Source organism: Sturnira hondurensis, unplaced genomic scaffold, assembly GCF_014824575.4.
Source record: "Sturnira hondurensis isolate 20B ecotype Veracruz unplaced genomic scaffold, ASM1482457v3 Scaffold0021143, whole genome shotgun sequence".
Taxonomy (NCBI): domain Eukaryota; kingdom Metazoa; phylum Chordata; class Mammalia; order Chiroptera; family Phyllostomidae; genus Sturnira; species Sturnira hondurensis.
The window spans coordinates 20101330-20127206 of NW_028093774.1; the positions used below are offsets into that span (position 1 = coordinate 20101330).

The 25877-nt window shown below is 48.4% G+C and overlaps 1 protein-coding gene across 1 annotated transcript; it reads right to left on the minus strand.

Annotated features, from left to right (window-relative positions):
- Nucleotides 1-1305: 1305 nt before the first annotated feature.
- On the minus strand, nt 1306-25183 carry BATF (basic leucine zipper ATF-like transcription factor). The gene is made up of 4 exons (XM_037031539.1): nt 25076-25183; nt 22580-22935; nt 20198-20302; nt 1306-1863 (listed from the first exon to the last, which is right to left on the minus strand). The coding sequence occupies exons 2-4, from the start codon at nt 22640-22642 to the stop codon at nt 1654-1656; spliced, it is 378 nt and encodes a 125-aa protein (XP_036887434.1). The 5' UTR covers nt 22643-22935; nt 25076-25183; the 3' UTR covers nt 1306-1653.
- Nucleotides 25184-25877: the final 694 nt, after the last annotated feature.

Sequence of the window (25877 nt, forward strand, 5' to 3'; positions counted from 1 at the left end):
AGGCTCTGAACCCAGTTCCCCCTCACTGGACATCCACGGGCATCAGCTTCAAGGACGAGGGCCCAACGGTGGTGATGCACCTTCAGAGGTCCTTGAGTTGGACTCCTCCCACCGATGGGAGGAGGCACTGGAGGTCAGGTGAGGACACAGTGATTCCAGGCCTCAGCAGAGTTTAGTGATCACACTAGCCCAACACTGGCATCATTCCAGCGAGGGAGGGGAGACTTGCATGGGAGAGGTCAAGTTCAGACCTTGCCTCGACAAACTGGAACTGTTGGCCCACAGTTGAGGAGGTCCTGGCACAAGGGAACAGGCCAGCCGCCCTCTCTTCCCTGTGGTCATCACCTCCCCAGATGGCTGCCAGCAGGAAGGGAGTGGGCAGTGGCAATCCTTTGGAAGAACCAAGGGATAAGGCAGAGAGTAGCTGCTGAAGGGTATCCCACACAATCCCCGTCAGTTCTGTCCCCAGCTGACTCGGCAGGGGCCGTGGTGGGGGGTGCCCTGCCATTGCTCCTGGGCAGTGGTGTGGTAAGGCTAGAGTGTACAAACCAGCAGGCACTCAGCCTGGGGATCTCTGCGGACTGCTTCAAGGATTGGCCAAATCTGTGAGTCTGAAGCTCTGAAGGCGAGCTGGTGTTACCTCAGCCACTGCTGCCCTCAAACTGAGCTCCAAGTGACAGCCTGTGGGGACTTGTGGGGACAGGCCAAGCAGTGTGTGCTGTATGGGGCTCCCTGAGGGAGGTGGTGTCTTCAGCAGGACACGCAGACCCACTGGCAGGACCGTGCCTGTGTCCTTGCTGCCCCATGAGAGCATGAAAAAAGCGCTGTCCTGTATGTGAGGTGTGGCCCTTGCGTTACTGGAATTCCCGGCATGGGGCCTGGCAAGCCACATCATCCAGGCGGGCTGCCTGGGGGCAGCGGAGGGAGCAGAGCCGTGTGGCGGGGACAAATGGGAGCATTGGTCTGAAGGACCATTCCCCAAATGGCGTCTTGCACTGATCCTTCTCCCAATCTAGAGAATGACCCGCTGACAATCTGGAAAGTGTGAAGCGATGAGGAATGGAAGGTAGAAGGTCATGGTGAGGTGATTTGGGGAAGGAGAATCAAGAAGGTGCCTACAGGGAGAATGGAAGATTCTTTGAAAATCCCAGCTTCCCAAGTAGGTTAATAAACCATGGAAAATAAGCGATATTAGCAGTCCCCAGAGCTTGAAGGGCTCTTAAAGTCCAAGAACCCAAAAGAAAAAAAAAAGGTCCCAGCCCGACAGAGTTTAAGGTTTCAAGGGAAACTGCTTGGCCAAACTGGTTTCTTTTGAGATATTTATTTAGAAAAATAACCCTCCCTTGCACTGTGGCGCTATGGCTGACACAACTGTGGGCTGGGCCTCTGTCCATGTGGGGCCCAGCACCCACCCATGTGGGGTCCAGCCCATGCAGATGGGCTGCCACCCTGCTGGGGGGCCTCGCCCTCTTCCAGCTGCCCTTGTCCTGTGCTCAGTCTTTGTCCAGGCTTCTGTCTTGGCATCTCCAGGGAGAGAGAGGGCTCTGAGGGGCGAGGGCCACCTGGCCACAGTCCATGTGCCCCTCCGGAGGCCTGCTGGAGCAGTTGGGGACTGGGTGGGGGTGGCTGTGCCCTCCACCACCCCTGGCAAATTCAGGGCTGGAAGCGCGGGGAGCTGACATGAGGCTGGTGGAAGGCGTGGGCGCTGTACACCACCTCGGGCGGCGAGGGCGCACTGGTGGCCAGCACGGAGCACAGGGGCTCGTGGCTGCTGAGCACCGACGTGAAGTACTTCATCTCCTCTGTGAGCTGCTTGATCTCCTTGCGCAGAGCCGCGTTCTGTTTCTCCAGGTCTTCACTCTCCTGTGAGGGGAGGATCGGCATTGCAGATTAATGTCAGGCAGGCCCCAGGGTCTGAGGGGTGCAGAGGCAGCAGGAGAGGAGGAGCCCAGACCGGACTGACAGGCACATCCATGGGGTAGGGCACCAGAGTCTGTCTGCACACATGGGTGTGCGCACATGCGCACACAGATATTTGCAGTGCTCTGTGTGTGGTGCATCTGTGTAAGCACACGTGTAAATGTGCATGTATGTGCATAGATGTTAGGTTAGACCACATGCAATTGTTGGCGTGTGTTTGTTGGATCCTTAAGAAGGGAAGTTTCTTACGGTCCCAACTCATGAGAGACGTACATGTGATGTGAATGCATGCGTGAATTTACATGGCAGTGGGCTCCTTTGTGCCTGCATATATGTGGGTCTCTGTGTGCATGTGGGTTGAGAGTGGCAAGTACATGTCAAAGGAAACCGGCTGGCAGGCAGAGCCTGAAAAGATGGAAGAGCGTACGAGAACACCTCAGCTCTGACTTCCCTCTTTGCCACTCTGTGCCATTGGTCTGAGTGGCCCCAGTGCTGGGATTTAGTCTCACGAAAGGAGTCCGTGGTGAGCCGCCTGTGCCACCCGGGCTCTAGGACACTCAGGGTCTACATCAATACTACGTGGTCAGTGCCCACCACAGCGCTCGGTCCTACTCTGTCCCCCACCCCACAAGGGCCTGTCAGATGGCATTCTGGGTGTGTGGTTCCTCTTTTCCAGAAACACCTCTCCCCTGTTGCTTATGAGAGCCGTCAGATACGTGCTGATGAAGAAAGCTCAGGGTAAAGAGTGCTGATTGCTGATAAAATGGTTATTAATCAACAATGACACTCTGGAATTAGCGCTCACTGAAAACAATCTGCCTCCAGAAAACCCAGGAATTGCTTTCCCAGTGGGCCTTTCAAGGTTCACAGGCTTTGACTCAGTGAAACTGACCTTTTCCATTAACCATTGGTGCCCACAGAGGAAGGAAAATGGTGCTGGAGATGCAAATAAGTTACATTTCAGATCAAAAAGCAACCCAGTAGTTGAAGTCCGGGCCTTATTGTGCTAGTTCTGACAGATTTAGGTCAGCATTTCTCAAACTTGCCGTATCATTAGAATTTCATTCAAGGGCTTATTAAAAATACAGTTTCAGGTGCTTCCTGAAATCTAGAGATTTAAAGTCATTGGGTTTGGAATTTGAGGTGAATTTCAAAATTTTAATTTTTAACAAGTGCTCAAGGTCATTCTAATGATCAGACAAGTTTGAAACACTAGTTAAATGTGATATTAAATTGGTCCCAATGATTCAAGCAGTCACTAAGTACCTGCATCTAGTACATACGAAATCAGATGCTTGTTGGCTGACTGGCTGATGATATCACCTGCTGGACTAGAAGATGACTCAAAATTGTGATGGGCAGTGAGCAGAGGTAAGATAACCTGATGTTGAAAGTTTGCCTTCAATAATCCACCAGGGGCATGAGCCTCATGCAGGCTAATGAGCAAGTTAGTTACATTGCCAGTCGCCCCAACCCTGCACCCAGGAAGGTGGTAGAGGAACGTAGGTCCGTGGCGTTACCCACCAAGCCAGCTTCCAGCCGTTTATAAAGGACAGATGCGATCATGCACAGCCTCAGCCTGGCATTTCCTGTATGTGGCTCTGCACTAGAAATGCACCCAGATAAGTACAAAGGAAACCCCCATCTCTAAACTGGGGTGGGTGGTGGGCGGGACACTGGCTACTGCTTCTGCAAGGTGTGGCTAGCTTACCATTTGGTTGTTTCCGGGCACATCCCGGAGAAAGGGCATCCCCTCTTTACCGAAAGGTAAGATAAAACAACACTTAGACTGGGAGGGGTAGGGGGTGTTGGTAAGACGGGAACTGGGCGCCTGGAGTGCTGGTCCCTTCCTCTAGCCCTTTTCCTCGCCCCCTCTTAGAGTTTCCACTGGTGACAACATTTACTGTAAATTCTGTGCTCTGAAGAACCTGGGCAAACCCCGAGGCAGAAGGGAGGGACCGGGTAGGCGGGGGCACAGGGACCAATGCCTTGGCTCTGACCTTCTCCCCGCCTAGAGGCAGGCCCAGCTTTCGGGAAGTAACTGCAGGTCCTTCCGAGCTCTGGCAGCTAAGCAAGCTCCGCTGAACTCTCTCTGGCTTTCTCATCTCCCCGTCTCCCTGCCTCCCCGGCTTGCAGTCCCCAGAGCTCTAGAAGTGGGTTCATAACCACTGCCGCCTCTAACCAGAAAACCACCACCTAAGACGACAAACTTGTCTTTACCTTAAGGAGCAAGACTGCTTCCTGCTTGGGCCCCAGAGGAGCCAGCACTGCCGGTCCAGGGCCCATGCAGCTAGCCACTTAACAAGAGAAACAGTTTGACTTCCCCTGCAGGAGGAAGCAGCTGATGTGGGGTCTCCTTCCTCCACATCCCCACCTGCTGTTGCTGGGTGGGTCCACTCCAACCCTCCACGGGCCAGGCGGGGCCTGGAAAGGGCTCATCCTGGAGCATCTGGCAAAGATGCTCATGGAAGCAGCTATTGACACAGAGGCAAAACAATCATATCCCCTAACCTCTCAGTGGGGGCCTGGAACCTAGAACTCAGGGAGAAGAGCAAAGGAGCATTGGGACATCAACTCTGGTTTCTGACATGCCTGTCTTCTGCTACAGGGGGGCAGGGGTGCGCCTGCATTTGTCCTTCTGCATAGCCAGCTTTCTTCTCTGAGGGACTCAAGTAGGTCCTTCAGGCTCCACAATGTGGCCCTCTGGGATGGCTATGCATGGCCAGCTGCCCTCATTATCCCCATTTCACAGAAGAGGTCAGCAGAGACCCTGGGACAAACCTACTCTGCCTACCCATCCAAATGACTACAGGCTGGTGGCAGCAGCTGCTGAGAAAAGGGCTGTAGGATTGACCTCAAGACACCTAGTTTCTAAGAGGTCCGGCAACTTTGAAGAGTGACTGATCTGATGCCCCAGAACCACATGGGGCAGAGCAGGGCAGGGCTTGGCTCGGGGCTTCCCCCAGCTCAGCCCTGGACTCTTTAGCACACCCACCTGATTCCCCTGAGAGACAGGCCGTTCAGTTGGGATTACTAAGTCCTTGACTATTCCACAGTCTCCAGAGAGAAAACTCTGGCTTGGTCTGGGTGATTCTTAAGCATGGCATGATACAAGATTCCTGAGTCAGCCACACTCCTCCAATCACAGAGCTGGGCACCTGCCTCCTGCCCTGAGTTGAGAGGGAACCTCCTGTCCAGCTACTTTGCTGGCGGGCCATCCCCAGGCTCGCTCTTCCTCCAGATGCAGAGTGAGGTCCACAATACGGAGCAACGGCAGGCTCCGTGAGCGGTCACTGGAGTCAGGGCTCCTGGGTCCTGATCCTGCTGGGTGACTCTTTCTGAGCCCATTGCCTCCCTTTGAAACTGGAAGACTGGACCAAAACAATGAGTCTCAACCTCGGCCAGGTGCTGGCATCAGTGGGGTTCCCTGGGGAGCTTTGCCAGTACTGATGCGTGCTTGTGATTTAACCAGTCTGGGGTACAGCCTGGGCGTGGGGTTGTTAAAGGCTCCCCAGGGGGTTCTAATGTGCACTGAATGTTGAAAACCACAGGATTAGTAGGTCTCCAAACCCTCTTCGACTCTCCAATATTTCAGATTCCAAAATGACTACCTGAGCATATGAGCAAACCCGAGCCTCTGAGCCCCACTTACTGGGAAGGTGCTCGTGTGTGTGGTGGGGGGAACGAAGGAATGCAGACTTAACTAAAGTGAGAAAAAGAAGTAGAAACCAAATTTTTAAAAAGAATAGTGCAGTTTGACTTAATAGCTAATATTGATTGAATGCTGCTCTTTTGAGTACCTCACAGTTATCATTATATTTAATCTTTGCTAACCCAATATGGTAAATAATATTATAATGCACGTTTTGCACAAGCGGAAAATCTAAGGTACAGAGAAGTTAAGCAACTTGTTCAAGGTCACACAGCTTTAACTTGCAGCACCAGGGTGTGAAATGAGGCAGTCTGGCTCCAGAGGTTGCCCACCATCCTGTCTGCCTTTGAAGTCTGTTTAAATCTTTTGATATTTGGTCATTATTTTCTGTGAGGCATCAGCCCTGTTGCCTTTCTAATTTCACTCTCCCTCTTCTCCTACCTCATGCAAATCCAGATGCAAACGTTCACAATTTGCCCTCACCTGTGGGTTTACCTGGTGCCAGTTCTATCATGAACCACAGCCTGGGGGTGGCTACAGAGCAGGCTTCCTGCTGGGGTGGGAGCCTTCTGGGGAATTCCCTACTGGAGGGGCCAAGGAGGGGGTCACTCTGTGAGCGCTTGAATGATGGGGAATCCCCAGGCTGGTCCCTCACCCACAGGGAAGCCAACTGGGACCAAGGCCAAGGCCAGGCTCTCACCCAAAGCAGGGACTCTCCAGCCATTCTGAGGAGAGCTTACTCCTCTTTCCTGCCAGCTCTGGATTAGTGCCTTGACCTTCTCTCTGAATCTTCTGATCACAGTTTCCAGAAAGGTGAAAATAGTCCCTGTGTGTTTCTTCATTAACAGAACCCGCAGTCACTTATTAGTAGGGTGACATTTTAGCTCTTCCCCACACTTAAATACGAGAACAGCGTGTGAAGCTTATACCCCTCCCACCCAGCCGTATGTCCAGTCTCCAGCAGTTACCAGGCCCCATGCACCAAATACACGTACAGGGCAGAGCCCACCATTCCTGGGAAGTCTGCAAACAGAGAGATGGGACATTGCCCAAGCCATAGCGGGATCTGCGCCTGCGTCTCCCACTCGTCCTGGGGAAAGTAGCCTTACCTGTGGTCCCTTCCCCGATGAGGAGAGAAGAGTCCCCAAACCACAGGTCTGTGCACTCAATAACGTCTATGTCTGATTCTGGAGAAATCTTGACTTTCCTGCCTGAAAGCTGAAGATCTGGGATCATCAGCATCCTCCTCCTCAACCAACCCCTAGCCACACGAGCGACGCCCTCAGGACCCTGTCTGCAGCCCAGTCACCTATTCCTTGGCTTTCAGGCTCTGAGCTCATTGGCCTCATAGGTGAGAAACACTCTGGGTTGGCCCGCTTCACATTTATCCCAAACTCCTTCCCCTTACTTTCCTCTGGAAAAGCAGGGGGGAAAATACCTCAAATACCCAGCTGCTGCAAAATCCATGCGACAAATCTTGACCAATGAGATATGAGCAGGAGTACCTAAGTGTGGAGCATCCCTTCCCAACCAAAAAGGCAAAGCCTCACACCAGGACCCTCCCTGGGCACAGAGCGATGCCTGAAGCTTCAGCAGCCATCTTGCAGCCTTGAGGAGGAAAGTCACATACTGAAGACACCTGTGTAGCTAGAGAAAGGGAGCTTGGTTCTCTGATGACACCCTTGCACCAGCCCTAGTCTGTCCGCTTCTGAATTTCTTATGAGAAAAACAAAGCATGACTTACCGATGACCCTGTTTGATCGTTTTTCTATTATTTGCAACTGAATGCAATCCTGACTGATACATCAAATAGGCGAGGCTGTCACTAGCAAGCCCAGTTCTGAAAAACAGATGGCCCATAGTTTCCATCCACACAAAGGACTGAATTCTGTGTGTGTGTTTGCTTGTTTTAAGCTGCTGGGCCTCTGGGACCCAGTGCTGGGTGTAGAACCGTACATAACCATATAACTGTCCCCCACCGACTCCCCACATTCCACCACATCCTCCTGACAGGCTTCAAGTGTCACCGCTCCCCAGTCCTCAACCCTGGCTGCACACTGCCCTCGCCTGAAGAGCTTTGCAAAACTTTAATACATAAACTTCACTCCTGAAAAGTCTCAGTTTCATTATTCTGGACTGGGTCTCAGGCATCAAGATTTTAAAAAATACTTCCCAAATGAGTTAAATGAGCAGCTTGCTGGAGCATCACATCCATGGCTGATTTGTCTTAAAAACAGTGTAGGAATACAGATAATACAATAGATACAGGGTTTAATTTTGTTACATTTGTTTTATTATATATGCATATACTCAATATCTTTGTTTTATTAAGTGTAGTTTATTTTATACTGTATAGTATAAATAATATAATATAAACTTTTAAAAAGTAGAAGAACATTTCTAATAAAAATTCTGTTAATGCCTGTTTAAGACAAAGTGCCTTATTATTAGTATTACATTATATTTGGTGAAAACTATTTTAAATAGCCCAGAATATTTCATTTTTAGGATGGAAAGACAAGTGGTGGGGCACTGATCAGAATCTCATTGATTATAACAGTATCACACTAGTTCTGAATTATTGGACTTGGGAGGGCAGGGACTCTCGTTGTCCCCAGTGACTAGGACAGCACCTGGAAACCCAGAATCTGTCATCATTAACCAAGACCTGAAACCTGCACATGACGAGCCAACTGAGTAAATTCAGGGTGTCCGTGAAAGGTGCCGGGAGCATTTAACCTACTGTGTAAGAACTTCAACAGCTTCTGCTGTTTTGACTCCTGGATGGCTACAAATGAGTGCAAGAAATTTGTTTTTCACAAATGTCTAGGTCAAACCCCTGCTTAGCAACACTTCTGTTTTCAAAACTGAAGCTATGGGGTGGAAATAGTGAATGACACCACTTTATAAACTTGGCATGCAACGGTCCCAGCTCAGACTTGACTTTTACCGTCCAGACCAAGTGAAGGAGACTTAACCAGCTGCAATGAAAAACCAAGTCAAACAGTGTTCTTGAAGTTTCATAAACAACTGGAAGGAAGGCCATATGTTTTTTTTATGTGAAGAGATAACTGATTTCTTCATCTGATTAATTTATAGGAAAATGCCCACTCTCTGCATTAAACAAATGAATTAATACAACTTGTTCCCCGCACATGCAAAACAAATGAAAAAACATTACCTTATTTTTGTATTTGCTCCCTCATTTGACTCTTTTTTTAAAGATTTATTTATTTATTTATCTTTAGAGGGGAAGGGAAGGAGAGAAGGAGAGAAACATCAATGTATGGTTGCCTCTCATCCATCCCCTGCTGGGACCTAGCCTGCAGGGAACCTGCCTGCAACCCAGGCATGTGCCCTGACTGGGAATCAAACTGCGATCATGTAGTTCGCAGGCCCGCGCTCAATCCATTGAGCTACACCAGCCAGGGCTTAATTTGACTCTTAAAACAACCCACTGAGGTGCCACTGCGTCCCATTTTATAAATGAGAATTTAGGCTCCACTGTCTTCCCCAGCCAGGATTGGAATGAGTTTTGGGAACAACCACCCGGACCTCCCCAAATCTGGTTCCCGCTTCCCACAGCACCGCTGCCCTAACTCCTGAGCTCCTGCCCGCCCCCCGTGCTGTCCCCAGCCCCACGAAGCAACTTGCCAACCCTGACTGGGCCTGCGCCCAGTGCGGCCTCAAGGCTCTGCTGAGAGCTGTGTCTCCCAGATCTGCTCAGTCTCATCCTCTGTGACTCGTATTTGGCCTTGACTGGCAGGGCCTCTGAGGGGCCTTCCCTGATCACCGCCCCCATCCCCATTCCTTGGTCACTCCCAGTGTTACGCTCTTTGATTTTCTTCAACGGGCTCTTCACTTTGTGTGCTCAGCATTTTTATTGATTTGTCTGTTTCCCAGTCTGACTTCCAACGGAACACGAGGGCCATAAGCTCAGGGATTGGTCTGTCTTGTCCCTGCTCTGTTCTCAGTGCTCATAGGAGGCTATCATCTGCGTATTCTTGTGCAGCAGAATGAATCATTTCTGCTGATACAAGTGCTAGTCCTGGCAATACAGCCTTGGCCTCTATAATTTTCTGGACCATTCCACGCCCTTAGCACTAAGGCATACTCTTGTGCCAGGTGAGTACTGAGAAAATATTTTAATTACGGGGTCCTCGGGTTCGGGAAATTCCATTTTAGCTGCAGGACTCTGGTCCCCTCTGCTGGGCCTTGACGTTTGCACCAATCTCGAATGTTCCTAAGAGCCCCAGGTCACCCCTCCTGGATCCTCTAAATCTAGGGTGAGCAGATGTTTGCGGGGACAGTCCCCGTTCATACTTAGTGTCCTGGCATAATTTTTTCAGAGATCCCCTTTCCACTCTCAAAAGCGTTTCCACCCTGGTCAGGTAGGGTTAGAGCATCATCCTGATAGGCGAAGGTTGGGTTCCATCCCCAGTCAGGACACATGCAAGAACCAACCAATGAATGCACCGATAAGTAGAACAGTAAATCTCTCTGTCTCTCTCTCTCCCCACACACTTCTTCTCTTTCTCTCTCTCTCTCTGTAAAATCAATACATTTTTAAAAAAGTCTTTCTATTTGGAGGACAAATTATAAGATCCCCTCTCCAAACCTGACCCCCAAATTCTAGGTCAAGAACATTTTCTCTGTTCTTGTCCTTTATGTCCTCCAGAATTCACTCAGCTCTCTATTTGACCATTTTCTTATAATTTTAGATAGAAACATACAGTATAACTACATTAGTTTTTAAAAAATTATTCATGACCACGATCCTAGTCCCCTCTAACGACCATTTTCATTCGTGTGTGTTGCCATCTTATCCTTTCTAACAAACATTAAAGACCTATGTTTACAAAATCTCAATCAGTAGATATACAATTTTTTTTCCTTTCTGTCATGATTTGGTCATAATCACCATAATCAGTATTTTAACAGCTAGATCATTAAATAGATGATCCACAATTTATTTAAGACAGTTTTCTAATGTTAGACATTTTGGCGGCTACCAAAATATTGCTATTATAAATCATGCCCCAGCAAATGCCTTGCTCCCCCTCCATTTGTCTGTTCGGTCATTTCCCCAGATGACCCCCAGCAGGGAGCTGACCAGGCCAGAGGGCGCAGCCAGGCCCCAAGGTCGGCACAGCCGAGCAAGGGTCGTGTCAGGCGTGCAACATCAGCAGCAAGTGGTGAACACTATGTCATTTTCACAGCGACCTCATTGGCAATTAGATGCTATCGTTTTAAATTATTTACCCTGCCAACTAGCTTACTGAAAGTTTCTTAATTTCATCTTAATGTAACACGTTATCGACAACTGAGGAGGAAGAACTTTCTGTAGGGCTGTTCCCTAGTGTAGCATTCTCAACCAGGGCCGAGTTTGCCCCTCAGGAACCTTTGGCAGGGTTTGGAAATGAGTTTAATCGTCACAGCTGGGGCTGAGGTTGCTTTTAGGATGTGATGGGCAGGTTTTACATTGTACACTGCACAGGACCCAGCACTCCCCGCCCCACACAACAGAAAATTATCTGACTCAAAATGTCAATAGTGCCAGGGTTGAGAAACACTTCATGAGTATCGTTTTCACAATCAGAATAGAAAGTGGGATTATTTTCATTTGGGTAGGGAAAATGTTACATAAGCTTTATAGTCACAGGTTCTACCACTAATACATTGGAGTCTCGATGTTTTTCTGAAAAAGGATGTTCTTCCTACGGTATAAACATTAAATTTGTATTTATTTAATTTGCTGCAAATATTTTCCCCAAGGTGTCATTGTCCTTTTAATTTTGGATTCCAACTTTAAGACCGTTTAAAATAAGGGAACATTGAAACTTCAGCCCCTCTCAGCCTTGGACTCTCTCCCTTTCTGGCCTTTTGTCGGGCACTTGGCTTCTGCTACGGAGGAGTCTCCATCGAGCTCCCCCGACATTCTAGTCAATGGCCTACTTCTTGGCTCAGTCTCACAGTGAGAGTGACGCCACCCGCATCGCAGAGTCCTGGTTAGCAAGGCAGCAAAAAACAAAAGCTAGTGGAGGGAAGGCAAGAGATTTGGGTTCTTGGCTGTCTTTGAAAAAGACCTCAGTGCCCTCGCTGGTAACACAGCAGGTTGACTAAAGCGCCTCCGAATTTGCTTTTAATTCTGTGCTTCTACACCCAAGGGGGTATGGCCATCATTACTGTTACTCCCTCCACAAGCTACCATGGGGACTCATGACAGGACGCCCTACAGATGTCCCACAGTCTGAAGGGGACTTTGTCCTGTGGAGCCCATAGGTGCCTCCTGGGAAGCAGGGGCCCAACTGCATCCTACAGTGAAGACGAATAAAACCCCCAGACTGCGTGGGCACGAGCTCTTTGGCAAGACCCTCCCAGTCTTTTCTGGAGGAAGAAGCCTGGCTACTGCTGCAGACGGCCGCTCACAGGCGTCCGTGGGTGGGCAGCCCTCCCCTTGTGCCCCGGTGCCTGTCATCCCATCTGGACAGAAGTCCTTTACAGCGTTAAGCCTGGTGTGGAGCTGGCATCCTTTCAAATGTGCCTCCCAAACGTAAGCAGCCTGGCCATCAGCAGCAGCAGGACAGGAAGTTAGGGCTGGTGGGTTGCCTTGATGTTTTTTCCTTCTCCAGTGAAAAGGGTCTAACGTTTTATTCTGAGTAAAAACTACATACGTTCATCACAATAAACAAAATTCCAGGAAAGTACTAGGAGCAAAAGTAAGTGACTCAAACTCCACCAATCAGACATGACCACAGTTACATTTTGCAGAGCATCCTTCCAGATGTCTCGCTTAGCATGCAAACATGGCCCGACCTGCAGATTTTACATTAAAGGACCATGCTCTGCATACGCTTTGTAACTTACTTTTTCACTCAGTCCGTGACATTGGCATCTCTCTGTGTTGATAAATAAAATCTTCATGGTCATTTTTCTTGCCAGAACAAATTACAGTGTATGAATGTACACACAGTAACATGCTTAACCCCCTATTGTTGGGCTTCTGTCCAGTTTTATGGTATCAATAAAGTGTTTGCTGTTCACAAATAATGATGAATTGAGCATCTCTGTGCAACATTTTTCCTTTAAACTCTTGTAAGTGACATTGCTGCTCCAACGGGTATTCCCACATAGGATGTTCATATTTCTTGTTACACCACTTTCTTTAAAAATCGCTTCAGTGGAGATATTGGTATATTGCATAAAGACATCTTTACTTTCTTTTTTTTTCTTTTTTTTAAGATTTTATTATTTTTATTTATTTATCTTTAGAGGGAAGGAGAGAGGGAGAGAAACATCAATGTATGGTTGCCTTTCATGCGTCCCCTGCTGGAAGTTGGCCTGCAGGGAACGGGTCTGCAACCCAGGCATGTGCCCTGACTGGGAATCGAACCGGGATCCTCTGGTTCGCAGGCCTGTGCTCGATCCACTGAGCTACACCAGCCAGGGCCTGACATCTTTACTTTCTTGACCAGGCCTAATGATGGAGGGTGGAATTATAAATTTTGGAGGATTTTGCTTAAAGAACAAAAAATAAATTCAGGACAAGACTGAAGGAGGGTACAGGCTGTGGAAGACAAATGACTATGTCCTCATGAGAATCTGAAGGAAGAGGCTGCATGCACCGTGGTCAGGAAGGTGCACTCTGAAGTCAGACAGAACTGGTTCCAAGCTCTGTGGGCTTGGACAAGTTACTTAGCCTAATATAGGGCTCACAAAGTAAGGCTTTTGTGCAAATTAAATAAGATACAGCCAGTAGTGCATGTAACACACGGTGCCTAGTACACAGTCTTGTGCTCAATTAATATTTTTGTAATAAAAAGTTCATAGCAATAGAAGCCAAGAGACATGTCTCTCCTCCACAGACGATGCACTCAGTTCACACTGAACTTCTTTAGGGCAGAGCGAGTCAGAGCATTGCTTCTGTGTGGCTTCTGCTATTGTTGTTTTGTTCTCACTATAACTTTGCTATGCCAAAGCACCTTCTGGAGTGGTTTCCAAGAGAGAGGGAAAGAGCAATATGAGTGAAAAAGGACTCTATGCGGAGCTTGTCTTTCAGGCCTCCCCAGGAGACCGAGAACAACAGTGTCTTCCTAGGGAGGCCGGGGAAGTCCACATCTTTGCAGAGCTTCTTTTCTTCCATTATTCAGGTACCTTACTTCTCATAGTATCAGCGTAAAGCTTTATTTCATGTGTGATTTACACTCTCGGTGTTTGCTATATATGGCATTAAAGATATGCCCTGAAACTGTAAACCTTTCTCTTTTATTCAAGTGCTGTGAGACGCCTTCAGGAGCCAGCCCCAGGCAATCACCTGTCCCACCCTTCTCCAAGGGGGCATCTAAAGTTCCAGCTGTCAAACTTGACCACTACTATTCCTTGCTTCCAGTTGCATCCCCAAGGCCAGGTCCAACTTGCCAACAGCACAGCTCTGAGCTCTTATTACTGTCTGCTCACCATCTCCTCTGCTTTCAGCCTTTTCCAGAGAGAAGCTTCTCAGTTGATCTCAATTCTCTTTCCCACTGACCTGGGGCCCTGACTCAGATGCCTCCCTACCTCAAGGCACCAGAGTGCCACTACAGTTAACCAGGATGGCCACACAGGTGAAACTGATTCCCCTCCCCTTGTATGCCTTGTCCAGGGCTGTGGACCTCAGGGTTCCCCGCTGTAAATCCCAGCCGACAGTCGGCTCTGCCAAAGGACAGAGACGTTTCTGTAGCATGTTCCAGGGATCAAATGTCACAGTGGAAGATTAGTCTATGTTTGAAATAAAAATTTGAAAAGAAATCATCCTAATGTGCATGTTGTAGTGATCAACATTGCAAATTTATATATCTGTGTTATATAAATGGACAGGTAATTAAAAAAACATCCAAACTATATGAAAAAGGTGAAAAAATGGAGAGTACTTCTCTCCTGCTTTAGGCTTTTCATTCTGCTTTTCAGAAATAAATACCATTAACCATTAACAGCATTTGGGGAAACCTGCTTGAAAGATGGTAAGTTTAGCCATCCATGCACAAATACATTTTTGTTTTTATTAGAAACACCCATGGAAGCAAACCATGTAGAAAATCCATATATTTTTCACGGAAGAGTATAGAAGTTTGATAGTCTTTTCGGTGAGCACGTTCCGATGTAACCCGTTATTTTAACACATCCAGGGAGGTATTCCACCGGATGAGGAAACTATAGTTTAATTAGCCCCCTGCTGGTGATATTTAGCTTGTTCATGGCCTTTCCTATGACCAACAATGCAGCAGCGGTTAGTTTTACACATACATAATTATGTATTAATTATAATTATGTAATCTGTGGTCATGTTGGCAAATAGACTCCTAGGTGTAAAACAGCCCCGTTACAGGGTATGTGTGCTTATAAACTGGACGGACACACTCCAACGCCCTCTGTCGCAGGCATACTGGCTTGTACCGCTACCAGTCACGCCTGCGGGTGCCTGCTTCCCCGATGCCTTGGCAACGCCCTGCATCAGCAGGGTTTTCCCATTTGCCAATCTGGCAGATCTTCACACTGCTCCCCTTGGCGTTTCACTGTTATAAAAAGGAGCCTCTTTTCCATATTTATTTGCCATATTCCATATTTACTTCACTCTGTAAAATGCCTACTCGTAATCATCCTTCATTTTTCTTTGGAGTGTTCATCATTTTCTTATTCATAAGAGCTCTCAGATACTAAGTAAACACTATGCCCTTTCTTGGTCACGCGTCTTGCAGATGTTTTTACCAGTTTGTCATTCGCCTTTGATCTTACATATGGTACTTTAAGCCGTATAGAAATTTTCACTTTTTAGTGAAATAAAGGGACTGTATAGCAATCAGTCCCTTTACGGTTTCAAGGTTTTGGTTTTTTCTGTGGAAAAGACTCTAGTCCAAGATAAAATTTTTAATGCTCCCTTTCCCAAATTTCTTTATTTTTTCTCTCTCTTTTTCTTTTTATATTTAATCTCTGTGTGTGTGCGTTGTCTGAGCAATAAAGCAGTTAGCCTTCCCCTGCCCTCAAATGACTAGCCAGTTTGAAATGCCATTCTACTCACTGTGCATTTGAACTTGGGAACGGACATATGTACTTGAGTCTTAAATTTGAGTTTGTTTGGAGCCTCGTTCTGTATTCTAGTCTATCCAATATACGGTCTTTTTTATATCTTCTTCATGTCTATAGTTATCATTCCCTTCAATATCCTGTTCAGGTAATCTTCTCCAGTTGCCCTCCCTTTTTAGATTTTTTTTCTGGAAATTCTCAGATGGTTATTTTTCACTGGGAACTCAGAATAGCTAATCTAGCTCTTCAAATCCCAGAAAATTCTATCAGGATTTCATTGGGATCACATTAAATTAAATTTTAGATTGATTTAATAAAATTGCTATTATTATATAAGATATATCTATTTATCAGAGTGTATTTAAGTCACTTTGAATAATTTGAAAAGTTTAAAAAATTAAGCTCTGCATATTTTTTGTTCAATTTAGTCTTTCCTTTCATTTGCTGTTGTTGGTGTTATAGATGGAATCTTGTCTCCAAATAAATTTTTTTAAAGATTTTATTTATCTATCTTAGAGGGGAAGGGAAGGAGAGAGAGAGAGAGAGAGAAATATCAATGTATGGTTGCCTCTCATCCGTCCCCTGCCGGAAACCAGGAACTGGCCTGCAACCCAGGCATGTGCCCTGACTGGGAATTGAACCACCATCCTGTGGTTCACAGGCCCGCGCTCAATCCACTGAGCTACACCAGCCAGGGCCCAAATAAATTTTGTAATTAGTTATGGTTTGCATCTAGGAAAGCTGTTACTGTTTTGTGTCAACCTTAAAAGGTGACTGGATTTCCTTATTATTTTTAATAGGTTTTTAACTGATTATCTTGGACCCACGTATTGGTTACTGGTATCTTTTGAAAACGAACTGGTCAAGGTCGGCCTTTCTCCCTCTGACCCAATGTCGTCACTGGGCCTGATGACCTCTGTAGTTGTCTGTGGGAGAAGAGAAACTGAGTGTGGGGGCTGCTGAGTGAGACACCCAGTCAAGAGAGAATTAAAACAAAACTGGAGTGTTTGTTGATATTATGAGAAGAAGCACTTGATCCAGTTTCTGTGAGGGGTGGTCAGTGCCAGGATGTCATAACATTTGCATGAGATTAAACACAGTCCTTGAAAGAGGACCTTTCCCTACTCTAGCATTTGAAATGCAATTCAGGTGCAGGGTGTTGGCGTAGGCCACTTACAGAACAGGGATGGGAAATGTTGGATAGTACCTCAGCTTCACTGGGGAAACAAGGTAATTCCTGTTTAGGATAGATAATAGTGATGAAGTCGAGATCGAGACGGTGTGACCCGGCACACAAATACAAACATTGTCCTTCTGTGACACCACACTCTCAGAAGCTTCTGAGCCCTGGTCTTTAAAGTGTGAGTGGATGAGCCCTGTGACTCTGCCAGAGGGCCAGAGAAGGTTCCAGAACCGCAGCACGCGGAGCCAAGCATGAAAAGGAGCCAAGGGCAAACCGAACCCTCAATCCTAAGAATGCCGGTGATAAACCAGCAGATTTTCTACCCAGATTGCAAACATCACTAAGAGGCTAATGGATGGAGAAGATGGGTGATTACCATCTGAGAGGAAATAAACATTTAGACCACAGGCAAATCCTCCATTTGATGGTGGCAGATTTATACGTTGCAGCCAAAACCCAAAGTCAAAAAACATCCGTTGCATGGGCTGCAATCCCCAGGCTCTCTGTGTAAAGTCTGATGTGACCTAAGGAGTGGGGAGGAGCCTGTGCCTAGCTGTGGGGAAGGCGGGAATGTTCTAGAGTCGGGGGAGGGGGGCTGGGGTGCGGGCATTAACGTGTACGTGACTCAGGGCTCCGCGGACACAAGCCCCAGAGGTTATCCCAACCTAGCCATGATGAGTGCAGTCAAAGGGTTCTAACTCTTGTCGTATAGAGAGCAACAGCGGAGCCAGAGTGGAACACCTGGGCGCAGCCAAGAGACATCCACACCACCCTCCCTGATGTGTCCCCCAGGGGCTGGATGAAGACCAGTGGGGTGGATGCAGGGGGAGACAGAGGTGCAGCTCAAGGTAGGGAAGCCCCCTTGTTCATGTTGGAGGACAGGAAGCTCTGTCACCGGAAGTGACCAGGCATCATCTGGGGACCATTTCCAGAGTGGGGGTGTGTTGGAGAAGAGTTTGAAGCATGGAAAGTGTGTCCAGCCTTTAAGAAATCTTCCAGCCCTGTGATATATATATATTATATATATATATAATTATTATAGGAACAAAATAATCATACCTAAATATATACACATATATTAAAACGTATGTGTGTGCATTTTTTATTTTGCTTCCTATGATAACTACTATTGATAACATTTTTTTTATTTTGCTTCCTATGATAACTACTATTGATAGTACTCTTACTATACTTAAATTGTTTGAAATCTTGTGCTGTGCCAGGCACTGTGTTGAACTCCTAGGTGCACCATCTCTATCAGGCAGTGACTGTCATCCCCATTTCACAGACACGGACGCCAAAACTGAGGGTGGTGAGGAATGTCTCTAAAGTCGGCCGCGCAGATCGCAAGCAGCAGAGCTGGGGTTTGAACCCTGACCTTTTGACTGTGGACCTGCTGAGCTGTACTTAGATTCCACATTTAAAAAGTCACAAATGCAAAGTTTACAGCAGTTATCCAGTCTCAGGACATTATCTACTTGCACAGAAAAGAAGTGGGTTTTTTTAAAGATTTTATTTTTTAGAGAGGGGAAGGGAGGGAGAAAGAGAAGGAGAAGAACACCAATCTGTGGTTGCTTCTCACGTGGCCCTGCAACCCAGGCACGTGCCCTGACTGGGAATCGAACTGGCAACCCTTTGGTTCACAGCCTGTGCTCAATCCACTGAGCCACACCAGCCAGGGCAGAAGGAAAGGTTTTATCCTTTCTAATTTTCATTACTTTGTTCATTGGCTTGCTCTAAAGAACACCTAAACGAGAATCAGACTCTGATAGACACAAAGTGAGTTACCGTAGGTATCCAAGATTCAGGTAGCAAACTGGAGTGTCGTGAAACCCTGAGCCACAATGAAACATGGAGAACACGTAGCGGCGGGACCACCGCCAATTTAACGTTTAGGCTTCTGATCACGGTTCTCAATAAGGAGGACAGACTTGCTGTTCACTCATCTTTTTGGTTGTTGTTCAATCCAACAATTATTTATGAACTTAAAACTATGCTATCATGCCAGGGAAGGTACGCGGAATATGTTTCAAATAAAACACGAGCATCCAATCAGAGGCGTTGCAGCAGCCTGCTGTCTGCTTCCTTACAAAGCGTAACGAGTCACCTTTTTTTCTAAAACTGCATCTTACTTTTTTAATTTGTTTTTCAGCTGCAGTTGAGAAACAATATTATATTCATTTCATGTGTGCAGCATAGCGACTAGACACTGGTACACCTCACAAACTGATCACCCCGACAAAGTCTGGTGCCCACCTGACACCACACACAGACACTTTACTTTTTCTTGATAAGACGAAAACTATTGTCACTGGCTGATTTCCATGCTGATCTTTCAAATAAACCCAAGCGTATTCATTTTTGGCCCCAATTGCCCGTCTTACCATTGAAATGACCTACTGGGGTGCTGGCGGCTCAGGAATGCTCAGGAGGAGGTACAGAAAGGCAAAGCGGCCAGAGACAGGGAGGAGGGGATGGGCAGGAAGGGGCCAGAGGAGTCAGTCGGCTGGACAAGAACCAAGTTAAGAGGCAGAGCGCAGGGAGGTCAGTTGCTAAGGTGGGGGGGGGACAAGGAGGGAACATCACTGAGGGGGCACACAGCCAGAATTTAGAAACATCCACCAGGGCCTCGGGCTGCGGGTGGAACTGCAGTTTGGCGTGGACCAGGGCCCTGCCCAAGCCAGGGGTCAGGGCCGTCTCTAGAACGTTGGAGACTGCAGAGGCAACTCGGCCAGGATGGCGACCCTCCCCAGTAAGTGCACTTGAAACTACATCTTCCACAGACCCCTTAGGATATCATGAAAGAGAAGAACTTCAAAGTCAAACCTTAATGACACTCAGAAAAGGGGAGTAAGGTGCAGCACCCTGTGAATCTCCTTGCCCCAAATGCAGGGCTGGGTGGCTGCCTGACTGGCCTCCCAGGGGATGGGACTATGTGGGACCCTAGCACAGACAGATACTGGGCTCCCCCAAAGCCATTCACAACTTCTAATTCCTCCCAGAGACAGACCTGCCTCTGCTCTCTGGGCTCACAAGGGATGGAATTTGCTCTGGCTACCCCATCACTGAGCAGGTGGTTCTGCCTTCTATTCAGCCTCTGAGCTGCCGGTGCTCCATGCATGTGCCCCTCATTCCCCCTCAGGGGCCAGAAAGAAGGGCTTCTTTCTCCTCCAGCATTCTGGCTTATTCCCTGCCAGAATCCTCTCATTACTCTCAAAGGAGAACCTCCTCTCCCGCCTCACCCCACAGCCCTGTCCCTTCAACTCACTCCCCCCACGTCCTCATCTCCATTCAGGCAGACTCAAAGCTTTGGTCCAAGCATCCGTGGGGGGTAGGGAGCAAAGCCTACGGCTCAAGAGGATGAATAAGTTCTGAACACTCACCAAGTGCAGGGTATCGGCTTTCTGTGTCTGCCTCTGTCGGCTCTTCTGGGCAGCAATGCGGTTTTTCTCCCGCCTCTGAACCTTCCTCACGTCATCAGATGAGTCCTGGGAAGCAGAGAGGATGACAATTGGGCACATCTGTCCCTCTCTTCTGAGCTAAAGCAGGCTCTCCTGCTGCTGAGTGTCCATCCGTCCGTCCATCCGTCCATCCTTCTGTTTCTTCATCTTTTCGTTTGCCCACCCACCCCCTATTTACCAAAAGGCTGACCCCAAAGGGGAACTCTTCCCCACACTCTGTTACACTCCCTGGGTCTCTGCAACTTCTTTGGCCAGTAGTCACAGGAAGAGGGCAGAGGCCTTGAGGCCTCGCTAGAAATGTGCTTCGAAAAAAATGGTTGAGGCGATGAAGTGTGTTTTATCACCTCTCCTCCTCCTCGGGGCTGCTCCACCCTTACTCTCTCACTTTTTGGCCTAGAACTCCCTTGCTATTTTTTTCCAAAACTTTTTTGAGCACCTACTAGGTGTCCGCTTCTGAACAAGTGTTTTTCCAGAGGTACTCTTGTGTATTGCCCCAATTCTGTGAAGTTGGCATTGTCATTTCATCTTATATGAGAGGAAACGGAGGCTCAAAGAGCTTCCCCAAGAGCTCCCAGTAATCTGGGAGTTACACCTTCCAACGTGAAGTCTGATGCCTTTCCAGGCCCCACCCCCAACCTCACTGGCATGTACCCCCTGTGCCTTCTGCTGCATTCCTGGGCTTAGGTCCCCATCCTAGATCTGTCCCTTCTTTCCCTGCTTTCCCGTCATCGTGCTCAGTGACCTTGACATTCCCAATGACCCTGACTGCAATGCCTACTACAAACTAGAGGCCAAGAATGGCTTTAATGGTGAAGATTACCTGGCTGGGACAGGTAGTGCATGGGTACTTAGGAGGACAAGGGGACCCTGGGTGTTGCCTGAGTACAACTCCCAGCTGGGCGGGCCCTCTGCTCGGGCAGAGGTTAGGTCCAGCTGCCCCCCAGATGCTGCCGGACAAATGCAGGGGCCTGGGTGAAACCCTTCTGCAAGTCCTGGCCGGTCAGTCTCACGACCCCACAGTCTAGAGGCGCACAGTTCCCAGGGCAAGACTCTGCTTACCACGCTTGTGTCTCACGAATTTGCCCAACACTTCCAGCCATTGCGGCAAGAGGGCACTGGGTTCGATAGGAAGGAAGCGCTCTTCCTCTAAGGGGGATGGGGACCAGGTTACCATGGAAGCCATGAGTAATTTCCTTCCTAAGAAGAGCAGGCTTCCAGGCAATCTGAGCCAGACTGATAACATCTTGAACAGAGGACCCAGGCCTTTGCCCTCTAGGGGTCTCCACCAGGACTTCTCCCAACCTGTCCCTTCTGTCAGATCATTTATGACCCGATGCCATTGCGTATTTTACATCCATACACTTTTTTTTCTTTTGGCAGCAGCATTTTGAAAGCTCTCTTGGATATCTGTGCTAAGAAATGAATGGAAGAACTTTCAATCCACTGATGTATTGGAAGAGAAAGAGACCTTCCTATAGAGAGGGATGTCGAGAAATGTGGTCAGGAGGACACCTGCGAAACTGCGAGGCAGGCGGGGTGCCCTGTGTTTTTGACAACCTCCAAGCTGAAAACTTCTGACTTGGAAATCACAGTCTGGACCTCGAACACTCCCAGAATCTCTACCTGGATCTCTCTGGTTTCCCCAGAGCTGAGCTGGGTAAACGTCTCTAAGTCTCCAAAGTCGCCTCCTGATTTCTTTCCTTCCTCTCGTCCAGAAGCCACAGGGGGGAAAGGCGCAGGTCGCAGCTCGAGCAGCCCTCTCTGCTGGCCGTGCTAGTGACAAGGACAGTGCCCCAGTGGATAAGATCGATCCTTCTGTGCTGCCTGGGTTTCTCCTCCACTCTCCCTGACCCCTCTCTCGCTCGCCCCATGGATGTCCCCTGGGACAATACATCTCTAGCCTTTGGGTCATGGAGCCCACTATGAGTCTCCTCTTCTTGGTTTTCCACTGCCTTAGAGAAACACAGAGCCTTTCCCCGGAGAGGCTAGAGTTCTTGGATGTTCCTTCTCCTCTTGGCTTCCTAGAAAGCTTCCTGGGGCAGGAATCCAAGTGGGGTGGAGGTGATGGGCACCATCAAGGAACAAGGAGGACAAGGGGCTGTGGTGGAACGGGCAGGAGGGTGAGGGTCTCTGCCAACATGCTCAGCTTGATTGCAAATACCACCTCCTAAGCTTCACAGGCTGCTCGTGCCACCAGCCACTCCCTCACTGCTCAGCCCCCTGGGCAAGACAGGGAAGCCTGCCCCTCTGCTCATCCCCTCCTACCCCAAGAGAACCAGAGAAGGAAGGAAAGGGGGGCTCTACCTGTTTGCCTGGGGGCGGAGAGCGGCTGAAGCTGGAGTCGCTGCTGTCAGAGCTGTGAGGCATGGCTGCAGTCTTCCGGGCTCTCCACGCAGCCCCAGGAGCCTCTGGGTTCTCTTGTCACCAGCTGGCCTCCTTTCCTGACGATCCCCAGGCCAGCAGCCCCACAGCCAAGCTCCTCAAGAGGTGCCTCCTCTGCCCGCTCTGCAGCCACCTCTGACCCCTGCGTCCTCCTCACTCTGGGGTGCAGAGGCACTGCTCCCCGCAGGGACATGTCGTTTGCTCTGGGGCTCTCTCACGGCTCTTTCTCTTGTGGTTTCTGGTAACTCACGCTGAAGTCACATGGGCGGAAACTTGAGCTAGAAGTTAATTTAAGATAAAATACATATCGGGGAAAAGACCCACAGAATTATGTGAAAGAAAGAAAAAAAAATACACAAAACCCCAGATACCTTCCGACAGTTTGAAAAGGCAGAACAGCTCTCTTCAATTGATGAAGATAAAAGAGAAAAACAGCCTGGGAGGGAAAAACCCCAGCCAGAATTAGCAAGTCTGTCTGCTGTCAACACGGGCAGAAAGGAGAGTGAGCAAGGAAGGAGTTTCCATTGTCACCCGACTTGATTTTTAAGCCAAAATAAAACAACAAGACCAGGGATTTCTTTCTGGTTTTTGCCTGAAAGCAGCTGCCCGCCCTTCCTCACTGACCTTGCAACCCAGCCAGCCCCGGGGTGGGCTGGGGTCCGTGGCCAGGCACGAGCTTTCCTAACTGCCAAACAGAAGGGGCTGTGGTCAATCTGAAGCCATGGAGGAGTCTCTGGAACTGATGCTCCAACAGTGTGTTCGCCGCCCATGCCTCTTGGCGGGGTGCTCTCTACTGGGGGTGTCCAACCCGAAGCCCAGGGGCCACATGCAGCCCACATGGCTATGAATGCAGCCCAACACAAAACTGTAAATTTACTTCAAACCTTTTTTTAGCTCCTCAGTTTCATTAGTGTTTGTGGATTGAATGCGTGGTCCAAGACAACTCTTCTTCCAGTGTGGCCTGGAGGTGCCAACAGGTTGGACACCCCTGCTAGAGAGAAGGCACCTCTCCAGTTGGGGTTCTGTCAAGAGTTCAAGATTGGCTCTGAAACTTAATGACTCAAGAAAGTCACCAGGTGAGAGTCCAGAATGGAGGAACAGAAAGGAACAAAACATGATGTGAGCACTGTGCTTGGAGTCAGACCAACCATGGTTGGACATCCGGCTTGCCCACTCTGTCCATCTGTGGCCTTGGGCAGCTCACTTGAGCTCTGTGACCCCCGCTAGCTCCCTCTAGGAATGGAGGTTAATAGAACCTGCCCTACCCACCCCTCAGGGCTGTTGGAGAAGCAAATAACAGCAGGCATTAGAACGCCCCTAGCATTCCACAGTGGTAAAAGATGTTCCATGTGGCTGTTACGTGTAGTATCGGTAGCTTTGCAATGTCACCAGCCTTGCCATGAGCCTGTCTGTAGAGCTCTCAGTGAGCACTCCAACACTCCCCCAGGCATTTGGCTTTTTAAAAAGGACTTGCCTTATTTCCAGGGAGGCTCAAATCCAAACACTTGCCTCACTTACTCTTCGGATTGACAGGTATTATGGCCCCTAAAAGATTTTCAGCCTTCCCAAGACAATTCTGGCTGAATTTCTTCCCAAGACAATTCTACCCTGTCTAAGGGTACATTGAGCAAACCAAAATTTCTTCCTTGGTGGAAGCTGTATTTGAGTCAGAGAGGCAGGCGGTAAACAAAGGAGCCATCTGCAATGCATCAGAGGGCAACGATTGCTACGGAGAGAAGTAAAGCAGATAGGAGTTAGGGCAGCCCGGGGGTCAGCGGGTTGCTGTCTCTACAGGGCAGTTGTGATGGGGCCATGTGAGCATAGAACCAGAGAAAGAAAGGGAGCATGCGGTGTGGGTGTCTAAGGGGAGCGCGTTCCCTAGAGAACCTGAATCGGGAGCGTGTCTGGTATGTTAGAAGGCAGCAGGGAGGCCAAAGTGGGTGGGGCTGAGAGGCAGTGAATGGCAGGAGAAGTCAGCAAGGTATCACGTAGGGCTTTGGAGGCCGCTAGAAAGATTTTGGCTTTTGTTCTGAGAGAAATGGGGACCCCTGGAGGGTCCACACTTTTACTTCCCGTTCTGTGATGCTCTACCTCAGCTATATTTTACTTTCTTCACAGTACCCATCACATTTTATAATTATGTTACTAGTTTATTTACTTTGTGGTTTTTTTGTTTGTTCCTTTCATTAGAATGTTAGCTCCACTTACAGATTTCATTCAGCAAATGTTTATTGAGCACTTACTGGGGATCAGACAATGTTCTAAGCACTGGCAACGCAGTTAGTATCGACTTGCTCTCAGAATGAGAGTGAATCAGCGTGTGCTGCCTAACACCCCACAGCAAACTTCAGTGGCTCCAAACGACAACCATTTATTTAGCTTGTGAGTCTGCAGGTGACCTGGTTGGGCAACACTGACCTTGGCTGGGCTCCATCAAGTGTGCTCAGACAGTGAGGGCGGACTGATAGTTGGCTCATCTAGAATGGCCTTGTCTGGGACGGCTCTGCTCCATGTGGTATCTCATCCCCCAACAGCTTGGCCTGCACCCATTCACATGGCAGCTGCAAGGATTCCAAGAGTAAGAGCAGTAGCATTTGAGGCCTCCCGAGGCCCAGTCTCGGACTTTGCACGATGTTCCTGCCACATTCTATTGGACAAAGACAACTGCATGGCCAGCCGGCCCAGACTCAGTGGAGTGAGTCCTGGGCTTTATCTCTTGATAGGAGGAATTTAAGGAATTGTGGCCATTTCTGCAATCTCCCACCAATGAGAAGCCATCGGAGGTTTTAGAGCAGAGCAGTGATGAGCTGTAACTCGGGTTTTAACAGGATCTCTCTTGGATGCAGTTGAGATCTGCCTGGAGGGCAGCAGAGTGGAAGTGGGGAGGCCAGTTAGGATTACAGAATTGAATCACTGCAATAATCCCGGTTGGAGATATCGGTGGTGTAGACCAGTGAGGTGGTAATGAAGGCGGTAAAAAGCAACCACATAGAAACCAAAGACCATGTCTGTCTTGCTTACAAATACATGCCCAGTGCCTAGTAAAGGCCTAATAAATAGTTGTCAAGTGAATAAATATATGAATAAATAAATGAATTCCCACGGAACGTTGCTCATAACTTATGGTACTGATCATGACCTATATTGTTTTGTATCTTTTCTCACCATAGTATATAGAAAACTGTGTAAGGATAAAACTGACATGTTTATGTTTTCCTAG